General features: G+C 43.6%; 1 protein-coding gene across 3 annotated transcripts in view; it reads left to right on the top strand.

Annotated features, from left to right (window-relative positions):
• LOC111956563 (ski-like protein) overlaps positions 1–20,757 on the top strand; it is a 46,571-nt gene extending 25,814 nt beyond the window's left edge. Inside the window, exons 3-8 of one of the 3 annotated variants that reach the window (XM_070436775.1) lie at positions 1,585–1,680; positions 3,071–3,129; positions 8,683–8,849; positions 10,335–10,633; positions 10,977–11,198; positions 15,743–20,757. In XM_070436775.1, the coding sequence (XP_070292876.1) occupies positions 1,585–1,680; positions 3,071–3,129; positions 8,683–8,849; positions 10,335–10,633; positions 10,977–11,198; positions 15,743–16,012 (1,113 nt within the window). In that variant the 3' untranslated portion in view covers positions 16,013–20,757. Of the gene's footprint in view, positions 1–1,581; positions 1,681–3,070; positions 3,130–8,682; positions 8,850–10,334; positions 10,634–10,976; positions 11,199–15,742 lie in introns of all 3 variants that reach the window. The other 2 variants (XM_070436776.1, XM_070436774.1) reach the window with 2 other exon arrangements.
• Positions 20,758–23,852: the final 3,095 nt, after the last annotated feature.

The raw sequence follows: 23,852 nt of genomic DNA, 5'->3' as shown, positions 1-23,852 counted from the left end.
TCAGGGTCGTCCACCCCTGTCACACACGCGCACACACAGCTCCCTTCGTCCTCCCCCGGGTCACTTCCTCTCCTTCACTGCGCTGCTTCCTGTAGCCTGATGACGTGTGTGTGTGTGTCGTCACTAGCGAGCAGCATCACATGATACATTCTTCACCAGATGAGATTCCTCCAGACAGGAATCATTCCTTTAGTTTCTACATCCGTTATAGAAATAATTCTGTACTCCCAATCCAATATCCCCTGGTTTCGTGTGTGTGTGCGCTGTGGTGTGGTGTGTGTGTGTGCGCTGTGGTGTGGTGTGTGTGTGCGCTGTGGTGTGGTGTGTGTGTGTGGTGTGTGTGTGGTGTGCTTACTGTAAAGCATGTCATCATCCCTTCCACCTACTCGTGCTTACTACAGTCATTTAGAATAGTCGTTTTAAAGAGTCCTTGTTACCGCGGAAACTGACTCAACCCACGAATGCCTGGCCATCCGGTCTTCTTCGGTCAGCTGTTTGTTCCAAAAATAACAAAAAAACGAATGACTGTTCATTTATTTCATCCATAGTCGTGGACTCAGGGCTGACCACATTTAGTCCACTGGTCCGTTGTTTGGTCCATAGGCTGTTGGTCAACCGAGGTTTTATATTATTGAGCAGTAGCAAAAAAACAAACAGCTAATCATGGTGTACAAGACACCTGTCTGAGTGGACTGATGCGTTGTGTAGGCGTGGGGATGGCACAGTCCATCACTCTTTAAAACGTGCAACTGAAATTGTATATGGTTATATTATGTAAGAACAATGGTGCAAAAACAAATACAAATTCTCCTGTGTTGGATCGTGGTCGCTGTCCGCGGTTCTGAAACGCATCAGTGCGCTGTTGAATTGGCCCCTTTTCCTAGACAATGTTGCTACGGTGCATTCGGGAAGTATTCAGACCCCTTGACGTTTTCCACATTTTATGGTATTTGGTAAAAAGGTAAAAAGTTAAAAAGTGCAGTGACCACATAGACGCTCCTCTTTGGGTAGCCATGTCTTTTTGTGTTTCCCTTTTCTCTGTAGCCAATTTTGGTGGACGATGAGCCTGTTTTTGGTCAGGATCTGTCTCTGTTTTGTATCTGACAGAGTAGAGATTCTTCCAATTTGAATAGTCTTTTGAGGCCAAATAGCAATTTGTTTATTCAGAGTTTTTATCAAATAGGTGGTTTTTATTTCTGTAAGAATTTGATTTCCCGGTGTCTATGGATGATCGGTCTCTCCTGTGGTGAAATACTTTACTCTAATTGTTCCGTGCTATATCCTACAGGCCTCTATATCCTACAGGCCTCTATATCCTAAAGGTGTATGTCCTTATGTTTGTTTCAGTGCAGTTTGAACTTGCAAGAGTGTGTGACACCTGTGTGATTTGTGTGTGCAATAAATGTATTAAAAAAAATCCTGGTTACTGATGTCTAGAGGAAGAGTGGAAGCCTCTGGCTAACTCCCTCTTTCTGTGGTACTTTTACCTCACTGTAATTGTTCTGCGTCATAGCCTTCAGAGGCCTACCTCTGTCTCAGGGTCTAACTCTCTCTCTCTCTCGGTCTCTGTCTGTGTTTCAGAAGGTGGTAGAAGAGGATGGCGAGGTGAGGAGATCGTCTCCTCCAGAGTCTCTAGTGTCTCTTAACAGTAAACTAGCCGACAACGACGCAGCGGCCAAGGTACGACACACAGGAAGCGGCGTTCTGCTCACGCTGCCGACGTAGCTAGTTGCATTGACGACCCTGACCACTCCCCCTATTGTTCCTCTGTATACCAAAACTTTTTTTTTTCTTTTTTTTTGTACTAGAACATGAAAATGGTTTGCTAGAATGTGTTACTTTCGCTACTTCTGTCAAATGTGTCTGGCGTCTTCTACCGAGTTGAGAGAGAATCAATTCTGTCGATCAGCACAGCCGATGGCACCGTGTCTGCTCCACATACCCACTGCCAGCTGTAGTCTGTCCTGAGGAACCACTGAACTCACTGGGAGTCTGGATTGCATCATGTTAGCTCCCCTCTCATACTGACTCTAGTCTGTCCTGAGGAACTACTGGGAGTCTGGACTGTATCATGTTAGCTCCCCCTTCATACTGACTCTAGTCTGTCCTTAGGAACCACTGAACTCACTGGGAGTCCGCTACTCATGCTGCATAGAAGTTAACACGCTTCAATAATGCAACACGGCATGTCAAAGTTGAAATTTCGAATTACTGTTCGCARAACAATGTCCGTTACAGGCTAGAACACTTTAGAATGCAAGAAGATACCGGTAGCTTCCAGCTTTGTAGGCTAACTTTCCTTGCTAGCTTASWGCTGAAGCTAGGGTCAGTTCACTACCCTAGTACCTTGTTTGTGATATGCAAACCATAACGAAAGATATTTCTGATTGTCACACAACTCTATCCATTCTCTTTGTCTCCCCCCAGTCAAGATCATCTTTGCTCRAGCCTCGATCTGACTGTGTGTGAATGACGTCTTGGGTCTTAAAGAGAGCGCGTGCACGCACTTTATAAAATAAGAGATTTCTTCTATGCAAATGTTGATCAGTACAGAATTTCCCAAATGGAAGGGAAACTGATTGTCATCTGTACCTCCATGAAATCAGCCAAAACAAGCTCAATAACTCAATGCATGCACACACTCCTATTGAGTGTACATTAGCCTGTATTGTGAAATATATATATATATTTTGCTGTGGAATTGTTTTGGTGTTCAGTATCGTGATACTAAACCTGGTATTGGTATCCAAGTCAAAGTTYTGGTATCGTGACAACACTACCACTAACCTTACTCCAACCCCCTTCACCTGAATCCTCACTCCTAACCACGTAACCTGACGCACTGGGTTCATCAGGTCCTGACGCACTCCCCTGTTGAAATGGCATGCTTCATCCACCACTCCTCTCAAGCATTTAAAGGCCGTGCTCACTCTTCACATCACCCTCCCCTAAAAGCACACAATTATAGCTACAAACATGGACGTTCAGATATTATGCATCTACTGATCTCTGTTATATCGAGATGCAATGAAGACTCAGTATATTAAAGGGTTTATTATTGTGTTTGCAGGTTCAAGCCCAGGCTACTCTGGTGTTCCCCCACATCAAGGAAGAACCCAGTCACCCCAGGTATGTTAATCTTTACTACCCCCTAACCCTTTATCCTCTGTCTTCTACCCCCTGCCACAACGTTCTATCCCTCCCATGGTCCACCCCCGGGCACCCCAGGTTTGTTTGCTTATCCCACAATGGAGTGTAATACTTATCCCGCAATGGAGTGTAATACTTATCCCGCAATGGAGTGTAATACTTATCCCGCAATGGAGTGTAATACTTATCCGCAATGAGTGTAATAACTTATCCCGGGCAATACCAATGGAGTGTTAAATTAACTTATCCTGCAATGGAGTGTAATACTTATCCCTCAATGAGTGTAATACTTATCCCTCCAATGGAGTGTAATACTTATCCCGCAATGGAGTGTAATACTTATCCCGCAATGGAGTGTAATACTTATCCCGCAAAGATGTAAACTTATCCCGCAATGGAGTGTAAATACTTATCCCGCAATGGAGTGTAATACTTATCCCGCAATGAGTTGTATACTTATCCCGCAATGGAGTGTAATACTTATCCCGCAATGGAGTGTAATACTTATCCCGCCAATGGAGTGTAATACTTATCCCGCAATGAGTTTGGGGTTTTTCTAATACTTATCCCGCAATGGAGTGTAATACTTATCCCGCAATGGAGTGTAATACTTATCCCGCAATGGAGTGTAATACTTATCCCGCAATGGAGTGTAATCTTCTGAGTACTGGGGACTGGCTAGCTATGTTTCTTCCTCGTTGGAAGACCTTGCCCTTGACAATCCATGCCAAGTAACTTTCCAAGCAACTTCCTAGGGAGTGTTGGTGTAGCAGTGCTGAAACCCCTGCTCTGCTTCCTACCCTGCCTCCTAGTTGGACCGACTGTTGCATGTGTCAGTGTGAAGTTGTGGTCTACCGCTCATTCATCTGGTACAGATGAAGGCTGAGATTAGCTGGATTACAGGAGGCAGGGCAGCACGTGACATGGTAGACACAGGCAGGTTAGACTACGGGATTACAACTGACCCCTCATTGGGACACCAGACCAGGGCTGGTCAATGGTTTTTATGAAGGTTTGCTACTAAAGTGCAATGTTAAAAACGTGTGTTTTCATGTAACAGGAGTGAGTCCCTGTAACATGTCCTATAGTATAGAAACAGTCATTTGGTTTTGGGAAAACTGCTTGTAATTTAACAATGCAAGTCAAGTGGAATCTAACAATGAAGTAAAAATTACATTTACTAAGTGACGGTGCTCTCCRTCTATTTACGACCAGTGCTGTCAGAGTATTCATACCTCTTGGTTTATTTCACATTGTGTTACAGCCTGAATTCAAAATTGATTAAAATATATTTAAAAAAATTATACACACATTAACCCATAATAACAAAGTGAACCTGTTTTTAGACAATTTTTGGCAATTTATCTACTTTACATAAGTATTCACATCCCTGAGTCACTACTTTGTAGAAGCACTTTTGGCGGTGATTACATCTTTGAGTCGTCTTGGGTTGGTCTTATCCGCTTTACACATCTGGATTTGGGGATTTTCTCCCATTCCTTGCAGATTTTCTCAAGCTCTGTTAAATTAGACGAGGGAGTGGCGGTGAATGGCAATCTTCAAGTCTTTCCACAGATTTTCAATGGGATTCACGTCTGGGCTTTGGCTGGGCCTCTCAAGGACTTTCACATTCTTGTTCTGAAGCCATTCCAGTGTTTCTTTGGCTGTATGCTTGGGGTCATTGCCCTGTTGGAATGTAAATCTTTGCCCCAGTCTAAAGTCGTTTGCACTCTGAAGCAGGTTCTCATCAAGAATTAACCTGTATTTGGGCTCCATTCATTGTTCCCTCTATCCTTACCAGTTTCCCTGAAGCTGAAAAGCATCCCCATAGCATGATGCTGCCACCACCATGCTTCACGGTAGGGATGGTGTTAGATGGGTGATGTGCTGTGCCTGGTTTTCTCCAGACATAGTGCTTTGCATTCAGGCCAAATAGTTACATTTTTGTTTCATCAGACCACAGAATATTTTGCCTTTTATGATCTGTCTTTCACGTGCCTTTTTGCAAACTCCATGCCTGCTGTCGTGCCTTTTTCTCAAGAGTGGCTTCCGTCTGGCCACTCTTCCATAAAGCCCAGATTGGTGAAGTGCTGTAGAGAGACATATTTAATCCATTTTGAATTCAGGCTGTCACACAACAAAATTTTGAATAAGTCAAGGGGTATGAATACTTTCTGAAGGCACTGTACGTATGATAACCATGTGTCTGTCTCTCTCTCTTGGTCTGTCTCTTTGTCTGTCTATGTATGATAAGGTAAATGTTCTGATCTGTCTCCCTGTCGAGTGCGCTCTCAATTCAATTCAAAGGTCTTTATTGATATGGGAAACATGTTTACATTGCCAAAGCAGGTGAAATAGATAATAAATCAAAGTGAAACAGTAAACATTACACTCACAAAAGTTCCAAAGGAATAGAGAGATTTCAAATGTCATGTCTATATACAGTGGTGTAACCATGTGAAAGTACAAAAGGGAAAATAAATCAACAAAAATATGTGTTGTATTTACAATGGTGTTTGTTCTTCACTGGTTGCCCTTTTCTTGTGGCAACAAGTCACAAATCTTGCTGCTGTGATGGCACACTGTGGTATTTCACCCAATGGATATGGGAGTTTATCAAAATTGGATTTGTTTTAGAATCATTCAAATCATAGGCTCCCGAGTGGCGCAGCGGTTTAAGGCACTGCATCTCAGTGCTAGAGGCGTCACTACAGATCCTGGTTCGATCCCGGGCTGTATCACAACCTGCCGTGATCGGGAGTGCCATAGGGCGGCTCAGCGTCGTCCCGGTAAGGGGAGGGTTTGGCCGGAGTAGGCCGTCATTGTAAATAAGAATTTGTTCTTAACTGACTGGCCTAGTAAAATAAAAAAATGTGGGTCTGTGTAATCTGAGGGAAATATGTGTCTCTAATGTGGTCATACATTTGGCAGGAGGTTAGGAAGTGTAGCTCAGTTTCCACCTCATTTTGTGGGCAGTGTGCACATAGGCAGACCTGGCTCTCAAGAGAAGACAGGCTATTGCGGCCTTTCTCAATAGAAAGTCTATGCTCATGGAGTCTGTACATAGTCAAAGCTTTTCTTAAGTTTGGGTCAGTCACAGTGGTCAGGTATTTAGCCACTGTGTACTCTCTGTTTAGGGCCAAATAGCATTCTAGTTTGCTCAGTTTTTTTGGTTAATTCTTTCCTTTGTGTAAAGTAATTATCTTTTTGTTTTCTCATGATTTAGTTGGGTCTAATTGTGTTGCTGTCCTGGGGCTCTGTGGGGTCTGTTTGTGTTTGTGAACAGAGCCCCAGGACCAGCTTGCTTAGGGGACCTCTCCAGGTTCATCTCTCTGTAGGTGATGGCTTTGTTATGGAAGGTTTGGGAATCTCTTCCTTTTAGGTGGTTGTATAATTTACCGGGTCTTTTCTGGATTTTGATAGTCAGCTGGTATGATCCTAATTCTGCTCTGCATCCATTATTTGGTGTTTTACGTTTTACACGGAGGATAATTTTTCAGAATTCTGCATACAGTCTCTCAATTTGGGTGCTTGTCCCATTTTGTGARTTCTTGGTTGGTGAGAAATTGGTTCTATATCTGATTCAAGTATTTTTAGCCAAATCCTAATTGCTATGTCTTTTTCTTTCTCGCTCTTTGCGCTCTCGCTGTCTAGTTACTACCTGTATACGTATGATAACCATAGTTACCACTCTCCCCCTCTCTAGTTACTACCTGTATACGTATGATAACCATAGTTACCACTCTCCCCCTCTCTAGTTACTGCCTGTATACAGTGCCTTCGGAAAGTATTCAGACCCCTTGACTTTACGTTACAGCCTTATTCTAAAATGGCTTAAATAAAACATTTTCCTCAGCAATCGACACAATACCCCATAATTACGAAGCAAAAACACATTTTGGGAAAAAAAATTTAAATGGATAAATACAAAAACATTCCTTATTGACATAAGTATTCAGATTCTTTGCTATGAACCTTGAAATTGAGCTCAGGTGCATCCTGTTTCCATTGATCCTCCTTGATGTCTCTACAACTTCATTGGAGTCCATGTGGTAAATTCAATTAATTGAACATGATTTGGAAAGGCCTGTCTATATAAGGTCCCACTTTTGACAGTGCATGTCAGAGCAAAAACCAAGCAACGGGGTCGAAGGAATTGTCCGCAGAGCTCCGAGACAGGATTGTGTCAAGGCACAGATCCGGGGAAGGGTACCATTTAAAAAATTCTGCAGCATTGAAGGTCCCCAAGAACAGTGGCCACCATCATTCTTAAATGGAAGAAGTTTGGAACCACCAAGGCTTTTCCTAGAGCTGGCTGCCCGGTTAAACTGAGCAGTCGGGGGAGAAGGGCCTTGGTCATGGAGGTGACCAAGAACCCGATGGTCACTCTGACAGAGCTCTAGAGGTTCCTCTGTGGAGATGGGAGAATCTTCCAAAAGGTCAACCATCTCTGAAGCACTCCACCAATCAGGCCTTTATGGTAGAGTGGCCAGATGGAAGCTACTCCTCAGTAAAAGGCACATGACAGCCCACTTGGAGTTTGACAAAAGGCGCATAAAGGACTCTCAGACCATGATAAACAAGATTCTCTGGTCTGATGAACCAAGATTGAACTCTTTGGCCTGAATGCCAAGCGTCACGACTGGAGGAAACCTGGCACCATGCCTATGGTGAAGCATGGTGGTGGCCACATCATGCTGTGGGGATGTTTTTCAGCGGCAGGGACTGGGAGACAAGTCAGGATTAAGGGAAAGATGAACGGAGCAAAGTACAGAGATACTTGATGAAAACCTGCTCCAGAGCTCTCAGGACCTCAAACTGGGGCGAAGGTTCACCCTTCTAATAGGTCAACGAACCTAAGCACACAGCTTAGACAACGTAGGAGTGGCTTCGGGACAAGTCTCAATGTCCTTGAGTGGCCCAGCCAGAGCCCGGACTTGAACCCAATCTAACATCTCTGGAGAGACCTGAAAATAGCTGTGCAGCGACGCTCCCTATCCAACCTGACAGAGGATCTGCAGAGAAGAATGGGAGAAACTCCCTAAATACAGGTGTGCCAAGCTTGTAGCGCCATACCCAAAAAGACTCAAGGCTGTAATCGCTGCCAAAGGTGCTTCAACAAAGTACTGAGATTTTATCTGTAATACATTTGCAAACATTTCTACACCTGTTTTTGCTTTGTCATGATGGGATATTGTGTGTAGATTGAGGGGGGGGGGAGTTAATACATTTTAGAATAAGGCTGTAACGTAACGATGTGGAGAAAGTCAAGGTGTCTGAATACTTTCCGAGTGCACTGTACATATGATAACCATGTCTCTCTCTCCTCTCTCTCTAGTTACAACCTGTATACACATAACCATGTGTCTCTCCTCCTCTCTCTCTCTAGTTACAACCTGTATACATATCACCATGTCTCTCTCTCCTCTCTCTCTGTAGTTACAACCTGTATACATATCACCATGTCTCTCTCTAGTTACAACCTGTATACATATAACCATGTCTCTCTCCTCCCCTTCTCTCTCTCTGTAGTTACAACCTGTATACATATGATAAGATGGTGGCTCCTAATGTGTCTCTGAGGGATCAGCCAGAGGTCAGCTCTGAGGTTCTGGGGGTGCTGCTCAAACACCACTACAGTAGGAGACTGGCCCACGGCCACCAAGACACTGCTATGGGTCAGTACCACACACACACACGTAAGTTATGTTCTTCTATCCTCGTGGGGACCTATTATCCTTTCAAAATCATGTTTTCCGTAACCCTAACAACTAACCCCTTACCCTAATTATAAACTTATCCCTAAACTTAACTAACCCCTTACCCTAATCATAAACGTATCCCTAACAACTAACCCCTTACCCTAATTATAAACGTATCCCTAAACCTAACAACTAACCCCTTACCCTAATTATAAACTTATCCCTAACCCGAAACCTAAACCCCTAAGCTTAAAATAGCCTATGTCCTCATGGAGATTTGGGAAATGTCCCCACGAGGGAGAATTTTCCTTGTTTTACTATCCTTGTGGTGACTTTTGGTTTTAAGTCCCCACGAAGACAGAAGAGCCTGCGTGTGCACGCTGCTGCTGTTTCCCAGTCTGACCTTGAAGTGTTGAGTAAGACACAGCTGAGCTTGTGTGGTGTGTGGCCTAAAACGTTTTGTTTTTGTTTACCGGTCACTTTTTTTGCGTTAATTACACCAGAAAACACAACAAAATGGATGAGCATGCTTAATGTTTAAAAAAAAGAAGAAAAAAAAGCAATGTATTTCTGTTAATCAGTAATGTGATATATTGGTCAATTTAATTGTATATTTTTTTACAAAAAATATCACAGATGAGACAAAGTTCAGCTGCCCCTTTAAGGTTACCTTGGTAACAGAGCCACTTGAGTCACCTCCTGTGAGAATCCGACTGGCTGAGAGATGTTTCTTCTCTTCGCTAGTAGTGGAAGAAAAAACTCAAGCATTTGAAAAGCAACTGAATTTGTGAACTAAACAATGTAAATATCAAAGAAACATGAGCCATAGTCTCACTTTAGTAGTTAAACCAACTTGTATGCCTGTGCGCATTGCTAATAAAATACATCTTTAAGCACTTCACACAGTGCACACAGCAGCCCAGCCAGGCAGTGTTGCTTGGATAGCTATAAAGTTAGGATTCATATTGCTTTGTGTATTACCAGATATGAAACAAAATGGCAGAAATACTTTTGAAAACAGCTACTGTAGCATTTATTTAGCTATAAATCACTTTTCGCACATGTGCCCGTACTTGACTTTTTGGCTATTTTTATGAACTGCTTGCACTGTTGAGCCCCGAGTGTGACCACCCACCAACGTGGCTGGTGAGTTAGACATTCTTACCCCCAATACCTAAATGTACCTGTATTTGGCCCGTAGCGGGTGTTCATTTTAAGGCCGTGTGTGTGAGTTCTCTCCATCCATGTGGGTGGTTGTGTATTTGTGAGTGCATACAGTATACACTGAGTGGACAAAATATTGTACACTGTGTCTTAGTTACCCATGCATGTGTGTAGGTTGACTGCCGTGGGTGTGGGTTGACTGTACTGCTTCTCTCTCAACCTCTCCTTCCTCAACCTCTCAACCTCTCCTTCCTCCCCCTCTCAACCTCTTCTTCCTCCCCCTCTCAACCTCTCCTTCCTCCCCCTCTCGCTCCTCAGATCTCCATGCCTCTCCCCCTGCTCCTCCCGTTGTCAATGACGCCAAGTCTCAGCAGCGCGTTGTTCCTACTGCCGACCGGGACCGCCAGCAGCCAGTTTCCATGGAGACCATCCCCGGCAACAAGAGTTCTTCTGCTGTAGCGATGACCACGTCGGTAGCGGCGCTGGGGAGTAAAGATGTCCTGTCTTCTGTCTGTGAGGACGACAAGGAAAGGATCGTAGTGGAAATCGTTCAGATGTACAGCAGACAGCAGGAGAAGCTGCATTCCACCCTGCACAACCAGCTGCAGCTAGAGATGGTGAGACACTACAGACAACTAGAGATGGTCAACTCCAGCCAGAAAARAATGGCATCAGCCACGGTCAATAGCGTAGATCAGTGTTTACCAAWCCCCCACCTCCCCCGGACTGCTCTAATTTGTTCCTGTCCAGCACTAACACTCCATGTCCGCTGGTTGTCTTTAAATTTTGAATCACCTCATTTAATTGATTTCAACATATTACATTAGTAATCATTCCTGATTTTATAGTGTACCGTTTAGCTGAACTTTGAATTGCTCCAGTTACTGAACAACAAACATAAACCATAAGGGGTATCAATCAGGAAATGGATCCGATCATCCTGTGTGTCTCTGTGTGTAGGAGTTGGAGGCGCTGCGTGGAGGCGAGGCTGTCAGGCTGCAGCAGCTGGCAGCAGAGCAGTGTGAGCTGCAGAGTGAGCTGGAGGCGGTGCACACTGAGCATGCCCACAGGCTGGGGCAGGTGAGGGAGGAGCAGAGGGAGTTGGAGCACAGACTGGAACAGCTGAGGCAGCAGAGCTGTGTGTGTGACAACACACACCAGGAGGAACGCTATGCTAACCAGGTAGGATCGCTATGCTAACCAGGGGTAGGAACGCTATGCTAACCAGGGGTAGGATCGCTATGCTAACCAGGGGTAGGATCGCTATGCTAACCAGGGGTAGGATCGCTATGCTAACCAGGGGTATGATCGCTATGCTAACCAGGGGTAGGATCGCTATGCTAACCAGGTAGGCTTGAACCAACAGTCCACACATGTAGTGCATTCGGAAAGTATTCAGACCCATTCACTTTTTCCACATTTTGTTACTTCACAGCCTTATTCTAAAATGTATTAAAACAAAATTTTCCATCAGTCTACACACAACACCCTAAAATGACAAAGCGAGAAGTGTTTATTTTTTATTATTATTTGCAAATGTATTTAAAAAAACAACACCTTATTTACATAACTATTCAGACCCTTTGCAATGAGACTCTAAATTGAGCTCAGGTGCATCCTAATTCCATTGGTCATTCTTGATGTTTCTACAGCTTGATTGGAGTCCATGTGTGGTAAATTCAATTGATAGGACATGATTTGGAAAGGCGCACACACCTGGTCCCACTTTTTTTATTTTATTTAACTATTCTTATCTACGGCCAAACCCGGACGACACTGGGCCAATTGTGCTCTGACAGTGCATGTCAGAGCAAACACCAAGCAATGAAATCGAAGGAATTGTTCATATAGCTCTGAGACAGGATTGTGTCGGCATAGATCTGGGGAAGGGTACCAAAATATTTCTGCAGCATTGATGGTCCCCAAGAACACAGTGGTCTCCATCATTCTTAAATGGCACCACCTAGACTTCCTAGAGCTGGCCGCCCGGCCAAACTGAGCAATAGGGGGAGAAGGGCCTTGGTCAGGGAGGTGACCAAGAGTTTCTCTGTGGAGATGGGAGAACCTTCTAGAAGGACAACCATCTCTGCATCACTCCACCAGTCAGGCCTTTATGGTAGAGGGGCCAGATGGAAGCCACTCCTCAGCGGAAGGGACTGGGAGACTAGTCAGGATCGGGGGAAAGCGGCTCGAGGGAAAGAAACAGAGCAAAATACAGAGATCCTTGATGAAAACCTGCTCCAGAGTGCTCAGGACCTCCGACTGGGGCGAACATTCACCTTCCAACAGGACAACAACCCTAAGCACACAGCCAAGACAGCATACCACTGCTGACTTTCTTCTGAAGCTAAGCAGGGTTGGTCCTGGTCAGTCCCTGGATGGGAGACCAGATGCTGCTGGAAGTGGTGTTGGAGGGCCAGTACGAGGCACTCTTTCCTCTGGTCTAAAAAATATCCCAATACCCCAGGGCAGTGATTGGGGACACTGCCCTGTGTAGGGTGCCGTCTTTTGGATGGGACGTTAAATGGGTGTCCTGACTGAGGTCATTAAAGATCCCATGGCACTTATCGTAAGAGTAGGGGTGTTAACCCCGGTGTCCTGGCTAAATTCCCAATCTGGCCCTCAAACCATCATGGCTACCTAATCATCCCCAGYTTACAATTGGCTCATTCATCCCCCTCTCCCCTGTAACTATTCCCCAGGTCGTTGCTGTAAATGAGAACGTGTTCTCAGTCAATTTACCTGGTAAAATAACGGATACATAAAAAWAWAAAWAWAAACATTTAAAAAGACAACGCAGGAGTGACTTCGGGACAAGTCTCAATGTCCTTGAGTGGCCCAGCCAGAGCCCCGACTTAAACCCGATCAAATCAATCTAATGTATTTATAAAGCCCTTCTTACATCTGCAGATGTCACAAAGTGCTGTACAGAAACAGTCTAAAACCCCAAACAGCAAGCAATGCAGGTGTAGAAGCATGGTGGCTAGGAAAAACTCCCTAGAAAGGCCTGAACCTAGGAAGTAACCTAGAGAGGAACCAGGATCTGAGGGGTGGTCAGTCCTCTTCTGGCTGTGCCGGGTGGAGACTAACAGAACATGGCCAAGATGTTCAAACGTTCATAGATGACCAGCAGGGTCTGATGATGATGATGATGATGATGATATTCACAGTGGTTGTAGAGGGTGCAACAGGTCAGTACCTCAGGAGTAAATGTCAGTTGGCTTTTCATAGCCGATCATTCAGAGTATCTCTACCGCTCCTACTGTCTCTAGAGATTTGAATTCAGCAGATCTGGGACAAGGTAGCTTGTTTGGTGAACAGGTCAGGGTTCCATAGCTGCAGGCAAACAGTTGATACTGGAGCAGCAGCACGACCAGGTGGACAGCAAGGAGTCTTAAGGCCAGGTAGTCCTGAGGCATGGTCCTAGGGCTCAGGTCGAGAGAGAGGGAGAGATGCGACCTGACAGCTTGAGAGGATCTGCAGAAAAGAAAGGGAGAAACTCCCCAAATACAGGTGTGCCAAGCTTGTACTGTCATACGCAAGAAGATTCAAGGCTGTAATTGTTGCCAAAGGTGCTTCAACAAAGTACTGAGTTAAAGGGTCTGAATACTTAGGTAAATGGTACTGAGCTTGTCTGATGCTTTAAGCAAGCTGTTGGATTAAATAATTAAGACACAGACCGCTGCGCCACTCGGGAGAACCCTAAGGCACCGCAGTGCTTGAGGCGTCACTACAGACCCGTGTTCGATCCCAGGCTGTGTCACAGCCGGCCGTGACTGGGAGATCCATGAGGCGGCGCACAATTGGCCCAGCGTCGTCTGAGTTAGGGGARGGATTTCCTTGTCCCATCGTGCTCTAGCGACTCCTTGTGGTGCGCTGGGCACCTGCAAGCTGACTTCTGTCGCCAGCTGGACGGTGTTTCCTCCGACACATTGGTGCGGCTGGCTTCCGGCTTAAGCGAGCTGTGTGTCAAGAAGCAGTGCGTATTGGCAAGGTTGTGTTGCGGAGGAGGCATGGCTCTAGACCTTCGCCTCTCCCGAGTCCGTAGGGGAGTTGCAGCGATGAGTCAAGACTGTAACTACCAATTGGGGAGAAAAATATGTATTTGTTTTAAGAGGCACATGAGTCGAGGTTGCCCAACCAGAAGAAAAAAAGAGCTGGACATTTTTTTTAATACTTTGAGGAACTATTGTCACTCAATGGATTCTAAAAACAGACTTTGTTTACTTGCTGTTTACGGTGAAGAGAAATTACTTTGGAAAGCTCCACAGCTCATTAGTGGTGGTGAGTTAAGACGATCAGAAATACTATCAGACATCCCCAAATGGGTACATGGACAGGTAGCCAAAAGGCCTATATTCTTCTATGCGTAATCAGGTTCACGTCCGTACTCAACATTGGCAGGAGCGCTCCAAACAAAAGACAATGAATAAATTGACAAACATGTCCACTCCGACAATGAGAACAGTAAACGACTGTAATAATAATATTCTGAATGCATTAACAGAAATTACCATAATCAAACACTGTAGATGAGAAATTATGGAAATTAATGGTGAATGTAGGCTACTACTGGTGATATACACTACCGTTGAAAAGTTTGGAGTCACTTAGAAATGTCCTTGTTTTTGAAAGAAAAGCAAATTATGTCCATTTTTAAAATAACATCAAATTGATCAGAAATACAGTGTAGACATTGTTAATGTTGTAAATGACTATTGTAGCTGGAAACGGCAGGTTTTTAATGGAGTGTCTACATAGGCGTACAGAGGCCCATTATCAGCAACCATCACTCCTCTGTTCCAATGGCACGTTGTGTTTGCTAATCGAAGTTTATCGTTTTAAAAGGCTAATTGATCATTAGAAAACCCTTTTGCAATTATGTTAACACAGCTGAAACTGTTCTGATTTTAAAGAAGCAATAAAACTGGCCTTCTTTAGACTAGTTGAGTATCTGGAGAATCAGCATTTGTGGGTTTGATTACAGGCTCAAAATGGCCAGAAACAAAACTTTCTTCTAAAACTCGTCAGTCTATTCTTGTTTTGAGAAATGAAGGCTATTCCATGCGAGAAATTGCCAAGAAACGGAAGATCTCGTACACCGCTGTGTACTACTCCCTTCACAGACCCAGCGCAAACTGGCTCTAACCAAAATAGAAAGAGGAGTGGGAGGCCCCGGTGCACAACTGAGCAAGAGGACAAGTACATTAGTGTCTAGTTTGAGAAACAAACGCCTCACAAGTCCTCAACTGGCAGCTTCATTAAATAGTACCCGCAAAACACCAGTCTCAACATCAACAGTGAAGAGGCGACTCCRGGATGCTGGCCTTCTAGGCAGAGTTGCAAAGAAAAAGCCATATCTCTGTCCAGTGTCTGTTCTTTTGCCCATCTTAATCTTTTATTTTTATCGGCCAGTCTGAGATGTCTTTTTCTTAAACCTAACCACAAACCCCTAACCCTAATTGTAACCGTAAACCTACGCTTAAAATAGCCTTTGTCCTCATGGGGACTCAAATGTCCCCACGAGGGAGAATTTATTGTTTTACTATCCTTCTGGGGATTTTAGGTCCCCACAAGGGTTGAGTAGGGACACAGTCAGACACAAACACGCACACCTCCTGCTGCCTCCATCCTCTTGGCGTCTGGCTTAGGCTGGCTGTGTGTGTGTGTACTGTTCAGACTAACCTGACTTCATCTCTTTCTCTCCCCTCCCTCCCCTCTTCTAGCTTGCAGAGCTGCGTGGGAGGTTGGATGGTGCGGAGGCTGACCGGGATAAGCTCCAGGAAGAGTTGAGGAGTGAGCGGGATGCCCGGGAGAAGCTGGAGAGAATCATCTCTCAGCTCCAACAGCAGATGGGCCAGACGGCCTCCACCTCGGCCTCCTTCGTCACTACAGGGAGCCCCTCTCCGCCCCCCACCCCCTCCTCTCACACCCCCCACACAGAGGGACACACTGCAGGCCCTGCCGAGCAGCAGAACGGCCATGCTCATAAGTAGAGGAACTTAAGAAATGCCCCTTCTGTCTCTCACCTCCGTTCTGTTCCTGCGACTCCCTCCCTTCATCCCTCACCCCCCTGCTGGGAGAGACGGCAGCCCTTCAGACACAGACAACCCCCTCCCCTCACTCCCTCACCATGTCTACCCCCTTCTCCCCCAGGCTGCTTCTCTCATGTAGATTATGGCAGCCCCCCGCACCTCTCTGATTCAGAGGGGTTGGGTTAAATGCGGACACATATCAGTTGAATGCATTCAGTTTTACAACTGACTAGGTATCTCTCCCTCCTCTTTAGTTTTTGGGATAAGGATTCCTGTTTGTTTATTAATTTAACACCAAATTAGTTTAATGTGTTGGTTTACCCCCGCCCCCTGTCCGTAAACAGTATTTAAACTCTTTTGGGATGTATATGTTTGTTTGTTTTAATTTATAGTTTTACTGAACGAACAAACGACTGCTTGGCAGACCGATAGGAGTAGGGTGTTTTTAAGGACACTCTCCTCGCATCCTCTCCTCGCATCCTCTCCTCGCAACCTCTCCTCCTTCCCTCGCATCCTCTCCTCCTCCTTCCCTCCCTCCTTTAGATTGTGGATTTGATGTGTTGTCAGACAGACAGTTCTCTCCTGGCCCTGCCCCTTGACTCTGTTCTGAACTGCGGTTACACTAGCGTTGTCGCTCTTTCTACTACTACCTGGCACGCCAACTGGAGCTGCTGGAGCTAAGATGGCGCCCGCGTGGGTGTTCCCCATCTCATACAGACAGTCCAGTGCTCTGGCCCAGCTACCAGCCACACAGGACATTTCATGGATACACATTTTCGTTTCACCTTTGTTTAAAAATAAAATAAAAAATCCTTATACCCATTACTTTCAAATAAGCGAAAAGTTAAAATTTTWAAAAAGAAGTTCTAAATGTGTATATCATAAAGGTATATGAAAACATTTTTGCAGAGCATTTGCAGTCGTCATTGTTAAACCTCATGAACATGTGAATAAAGTGAGATATATATATATATGAGACATGTAAAGTGATGACACGGAGGGCTGCGGAGGAGAGGTTGGAGAACCACTGGGCTAGAACACACACCACATTTCCTCTCAGAAAGCTGTAGTTAGTCCTGATTTTTTGAGTTTGAGTGTTTGATTTCCCTGTTAGCAACAGTTGGTGTGTCCTGCCACCCTCTCTCCTCTGTGAGACAAGCTGCGTCCCAAATAGTAGACTATTCCCCGTATAGTGCACTACTTTTGACAAAAGTAATGCCATATTCCCTATATAGTAGTGCACTATATAGGGAGTAGGATGTTGTTTGGGACGCACTCTCTGAGAGCTCCAGGGGCTAGCTGTCTGCCTGGGGGAATATGGGTCACAGGTGAAAGGAATTAGTCCAGACTGACACCTGATCTGCCTGCCTAGGATCCAGGGCCCTTCCTCTTTCCGCCCCACGTTATTCCACCTCACTGAACAAACAGAGCCTTGCCTGGCCCAGGCAGGGAGGTACAGTCAGGCGAAGAGAGAGTGGCAGGGAAGAGAGGGGGAGAGACCGTCAGTCAAGTGGAGAGAGCGGGAGTGCAGGGGGCAGACACCCTCTCAGGCTGGGTGGGCCGGGAGAGGGGAGCCCCTTTTGTCTCTTCAGAATGTGGGCAGCTGCCATACCTCCCACACACACACACCAAAGCAATGCCACATCAGCCGGGGGTAGTGTGATTTGTTGTGTAGAAGTCCAGGCGAACAGCACACCCAGCCCCAATCAGCTAGCTCACACAGAGTGGATTTAGCCGCCACAAGAGAGCAGGGAAGTCTTTTTATAGCCCCCCCCAGACCCTAAGAGCCAGGCAGCATGTAAATAGTTATTTAAAAGAGGGCCTTGGTTTAAACTCCAACCATCTTTTTTTATGCATCTGCTATACATGCAAATTGGTAGACATTCCACTGTGCTCGGACTTTTCAATGCAGATCTCTAAAGAAAGAGCTCCCTTTAGAACCGTGTTTACACCATGACCTGACACAGTACTTATAGTAGGTCTTATTTAGTTATTAAGCCGCAACGTTATAACAAAGCATCAAAACCCGTTATTTTCATGAGGACAAAAAACCTCCCCACAAAACTACAAGGAAACGAACACCCTGGGTGTCTGATGTGAACTTCAGTCACATGCAGAACAAATCCAAAACATACTGCTCTACCGACCGTTGTTCCATATAAACTTTTGGAAATGATTTTGAGGGGGGAAAAATATATTTAATGTATCAACTAAAGATTTATATTCACTTTGTACATACATTAGTAATTTAATATATTAACTATGCCATGGGATAATATTCTAAAGGTTATTATAAAATTGACTGGACCAGGCAAGGCCGAAGCTCTAAAAACATCCGTTATGTTTCTGTTGCCTGAGTCTTTGAAATTTTTTGATTTGACTTGTCGTTTACTCTGCTAAAGGAACACTCCGCAATATAACGTCATCGTACGCAGCAGGCAGACTTCTTGTTTACCGTTATCAACAATAGCAGAATTCAAGACTGATTGGCTGTTATCTATTTATTTTTTACGGCATGCCTACATTGGACTAACCGATAGTGGCTGTCTTGGCAGATTAGAATTTATTGTTGTCGCTCCGCTGTGTACACTGACATTGTGGAGCGCATTTTTTAAAAGGGTGTTCAATTGCTGTTGGGAGTTGAAGTGCATGGTGTTCGGATACGACCGCAGGGTTGAATAGGACAGGAACTGCGTTGTTACAGTACTTCCCCAGACCTGATTCCCTTTATTTGTTTATTTCGTGGATGATGATTTCACCCTGATAGACTTGATGTGTAATCATAATGTATACGCTTTCTCTCTTAATCCATTTTTCGTACACTAAACAACACCCACAGACAAATTTGAATATGCACCGAACATTTGTTTATATAAAAAAAGAACTAAATTGAAAACAAACAAAAACAAAGGTTTGCATGTAACTAAGTAAATGGATCCCCTTAATATGGTTTGTTAGTTGAATGATATCTGACTTGCTATGTTTATGGTATAAAAACGAAGTGTTTGTCCTAAGTGACACTATTCTCTAGTGCCCATAGGGCTCTGGTAAAAAAAAAAATGGTGCACTATATAGGGAATAGCGTGTCATTTGTGACAGACGGGTTTCTCCCTCCCCACCTAACACACAACTTGTTGACCAACTACCTAATCATACTATACAAATGTAGCCTCTAGATTCTGCAAAGTGGAGCGAGAGAGAAGTGTGTTTGGTTCTGAGCGTATGTCTGTGCGCATGTGTATTTGCCAGTGACCGAAGCACAGAAGCTATGAAAAAGGGGAGATACTTATTATCATGTAGCGCTGTGGTTTGTGTCCTAATTTTTTTGTCAACAACACTTTGTCGTCTTATGGGTATAGGGTCCTTGTGACTGCATTGATGTTTTACATCACAAGATAATCAGTATTAGGTTTTGTTATAATCGCCATAGTTACCTCTAGAACAGTCTACAACAATCGTTCTGGGGTATCAAATGTATTTCTTGTACTTCTATATTTTCTGTTGGTGTAAATTTAATTTTATACACAAGAGGGCGCTCTATTTACTTTAGTTTAATGCCATGCTAATGATGTGATGGATACAATGGACTAAATTAAGTGAAGACATACTATGCTGTAACACGGTGTGCTGGGCCTCTTGCATTTGCAATGTTATGAGAACTAGAAGACTATGGGCCCTGGTCAAAGGTTGTGCACTATAAAGGGAATAGGTTGCCATTTGGGACTTTACCACAGACATGTGCTTTGTACAGTTTTTTTTATTTTTTTATTTTAAAGCTGTGTATTTTGTCCAACTCTACTTACTACTAGACCCTTGGCCTTGCTTCAGGAGCACAGTTAAACAGTAACTAGCATTTCCATCGTTTTTTTCTTTTTTTTTTACATCCAGCCCCAATGGATTGTTCCCAGACTTAAAGGGATAGCGCAGCGATTTTTCTTATATAAAAAAAATTAGTAAAATCACTGAACTATCCCTTTTAATGAAGGTGACGTAGTGTAGAAGAGGTAGTACTCTGTAAACGATAGCTACAAGTTGGATTTGGGATCCGCTGAAGAAATGTTGGATCAGCTGTTTTCATTTGTGCTTTGTAGTTGGATATTTTATTTAGGAACACCGTTCTTATTTAGCAGCGTGGGAGCTAGCTAGGATGTTAATCCAACACGAAAATGGTTGTATGTTTTGGTTTTCTCTGAGGTATAAACACTACGTGTACGCCATGTTTTCAGTTTAAACTTAGTAGGCTACACCTGACAAATTGTAGTTTAAAAATAAGAAAATATTTTTATGGCTGTTTAAAAACGAACTTTTCTTTTTCTTAAAATGCTATATTCTGAAAGATGTATAGCAGTGAGTGTCTGTATGACTTTTGCAAAACATGTTGCCAACAACAATGCAGTGTGATTGAGACGTTTGTTCTTTGCATGAAACGAGACACGGTTCTCCTACCTCATGTTGTGATATAAAATGTTTTTTAAGCAGAGGACACTGCATCTTTAACCGTTGGTCATAATTGATATTTACTAGTATATGATGACATACGTGTACATGCTTTTAGCTAATACCTCAGTTGTATTACTAGTGTTCTGTTTTTCTCTCCCTCCCCCTGATCTCAGACCTTGTAAACATATCCTGTATAGCCAATGATATAAATATACCCTGTATAGACAATGAACTTGGATCAAATTCTAGTAAAGTTCTTGTGTCAACTGGTGTTGTAAATCTTATGTTATTCTGGACGCAAAACCGGTGTGTCGTAGACGATCACTGATTGATAATATTATCTTTATTATCCCTGATAGGCAATTAGCTGTACATCAGTCAGGCGATCTGAACCAGCAGGCAGACGTGGTGCCTGCTGAGGTGGAGGCCCAGGAGAGAGGTGTCTCCCTGAAAGAGCGAGGGAGAGCGAGCGCTACTGAGAGTACCGATGTGTGATCAGAAATTTAGAATAACACAAATTCCAACAATCCAAAGGGATTGTTTCCTTTGATGGAGAGAGTGTATTTATTTTCTACTTCTTAATAAACAAATGCAATCAATCAGCTGAAGCTGGAGGACAGACAGGGACAGGCTCATAAGGGTGTCCACCAGGGTCAGAGAGAGTGAAAACGGCCCCAGGAAACTGTGGTTCAGATGGGCTCGGTGGAGAAGGAGCAGGGCCCAGCTTAGCTCCAAATTTCAGTAACTTAACCTCAAAACTATACATTTTAGAAATGAATATACAAATATCGAAARCATTTAATGAGAACTAATAGGTGTGCAAAATGCAACTGTCTCRTTTTACAATACGTAATTTATTAACGGTCCCTAACTAGCAGGAGCTAGGCCATCCAAAGGCAAACCAACTTTGCCACAGTTACACACCAGCCCAGCTGACGCTAATTGGCAAAAGCATTTGGCTAACTCTACCACCTGCAAACACACACGAGACAGCCACGTCAAATCACACTGTGAAACCAACTCACATTTGAATTTCTTACATTACAAAATAAATCTGAAATGGAGGCTAACTCACAATGTTTAGCCGCCCTTTAATTTCACACACCCCTATGAAATCAATATTAGGGTTGAGAAACAACTGAAAAAACGTTGTGGGTTGTGTCTTTGAATTCAGTTACCTTGACCAACACATCAAATACATCTCCAGCAGGATGTGGTTAATCATACCCTGATGATTAAAAGATAATTAAAACGGAAGACAAAGTGATTACATTTTTTTTCTCAGTTCATTCACACCCTTGGATCCAATGAGGACCTTTTTGATACAGAATATATAGGGAATMGCCTACTTCCAAGAGGATCTCTTAGCAGTCTAATCTCTAGAAGTGTCTTCTATATTTCTCTCAAGCAAAGCAGAGATTCATATTCTTTCTTCTCAGTAGCCAGGCTTCTATCCAWTTGGCAATATATTCTAAAATCTGCATAAAATCAACATGCGCATTTTCCCACCAGATATGGGTTTCCCTCAAATTGACTTGTTGCAGATAAAAGGCTGTGCGTGATGATGTAAGGCACATTTAAAATAACTTTTGYGGTTAAATTCCCATTTGTGGAATAGGCTAGGCCACCGACATGAGATTATTATGGATAAGAGATATCATTTTTATTTGTCAAATGGCTGCCAAGCATCGATTATCATGTCACCAGAATTGGAACACAGGAGTGATGGTTGCTGATAATGGGACTCTGTACGCCTATGTAGATATTCCATAAAAAATCAAACGTTTCCAGCTACAATAGTCATTTACAACATTAACAATGTCTACACTGTATTTCTGATCAATTTGATGTTATTTTAATGGACAAAAAAATGTGCTTTTCTTTCAAAAACCATGACATTTATAAGTGACCCCAAACTTTTGAACGCCGTTGGTTGAGCCCTATTTGGTAAAAGACCATCTTCTGTATACCTTGTCACAGTGCAACTGATTGGCTCAAACTCATTAAGAAGGAAATAAATTCCACAAATTAACTTTTAACAAGGCACACCTGTTAATTTGGTTACTTCATGAAACTTTTGACTGGTACTGTATATTGCTTACATTAAGCATGCGAGATCAGGACGGTTCGTACGAAGCTACCAATTCGTGCCTTTTGAAAGTGAAAAGTTAGTGGTATAATGTCAGAGTGGTCAGAAACCAGAGTGAGCATTCGAGTGGATCACTTTTGTCAAGTCGRTGAGCATCTCTGATATCATTGATCACCACCTTTCAAACTGTGTTGCACTCTGGGGATAAAAAATGTCCGACTTGCGACTACATGTGGACTGCATGAACTTGTAAAAAATTATGTGATCAAAGGTCATTAAGTTTTGACTGCAATTTTCTGCAGTTTCTCTTCACGTACTTCATCTTGCAGCCATTACCTGCATTGTGGGAGACTATTGTCAACCAATCATTAGGATGTTTCTGTTTGACCCACAAGACCAAAGAGATGACTAAAACAACCAATTTGCCATGATTTATGTGTACAGTGGATATATACAAATAAATGTGATATTTGAGTCTCTCGCACACTAATTGATTGTACAATGTGTACACAAATAATATTACATTATGATTTCAGTTTGAGTGTGTGATATGGGGGTTAGATACATGTCTATTTCAACATTTAAAAAAARGTTTATCAACAATGGCAACAATGCCATGTTGATCTGGGCCCGGTTTCCCAAAAGTATCTGCTCTGTTAAAAAAAAATTGTGTCTGACTTTCAGCTGTCCCAGACGCACATCACAAGACTTTCATCTACGGTCGGTTGCTTTAGGCTTACTACTCAAATGCAGTTGGAGTCAGGTGCGGTGCTGTGCCTCTGGCGCCAGCAGCAGCAGATGGCATGGAGATGTCATGTATGGCAGGAAATAAAACGAATATTCAAAACTCATTGCACACAGAACACCCAGCTGGTGATATAACTGAGTAGAACAATCTTTCTACACCAGACGGACAACATTACCTACTTCTTATTAAGAAGTTAACCGACCCCCAGCCATTACATGTATTTGATATATTCTAGAGCTAGCACACCTGATTTAACTTGAAACGTTTTGGGGTCCCTGAAGAGAGGTTTGAAAACACCCTGATCTAGGGTACTGATGCCATAAACCCTGTGGTTGGCAGTTCACTTCTCAACAGGTTTTCCTGTCTAACCCAGGATTTGAATTTTTATGTTATCAGTCTAACGATATGTAGATAGATACATAGACTACTAAATTGGCAATTGATATGGCGGTCTGTTTGAGATCTCGAATGCTGCGCAGTGGTGTGGCAGGATTGACGCTCTTGAACAGTCAATCCGAGGCAGC

This window comes from Salvelinus sp. IW2-2015, linkage group LG32 (genome assembly GCF_002910315.2).
Source record: "Salvelinus sp. IW2-2015 linkage group LG32, ASM291031v2, whole genome shotgun sequence".
Taxonomy (NCBI): domain Eukaryota; kingdom Metazoa; phylum Chordata; class Actinopteri; order Salmoniformes; family Salmonidae; genus Salvelinus; species Salvelinus sp. IW2-2015.
The sequence above is the reverse complement of the archived record's forward strand: the minus strand, read 5'-3'. Positions and strand labels throughout refer to the sequence as shown.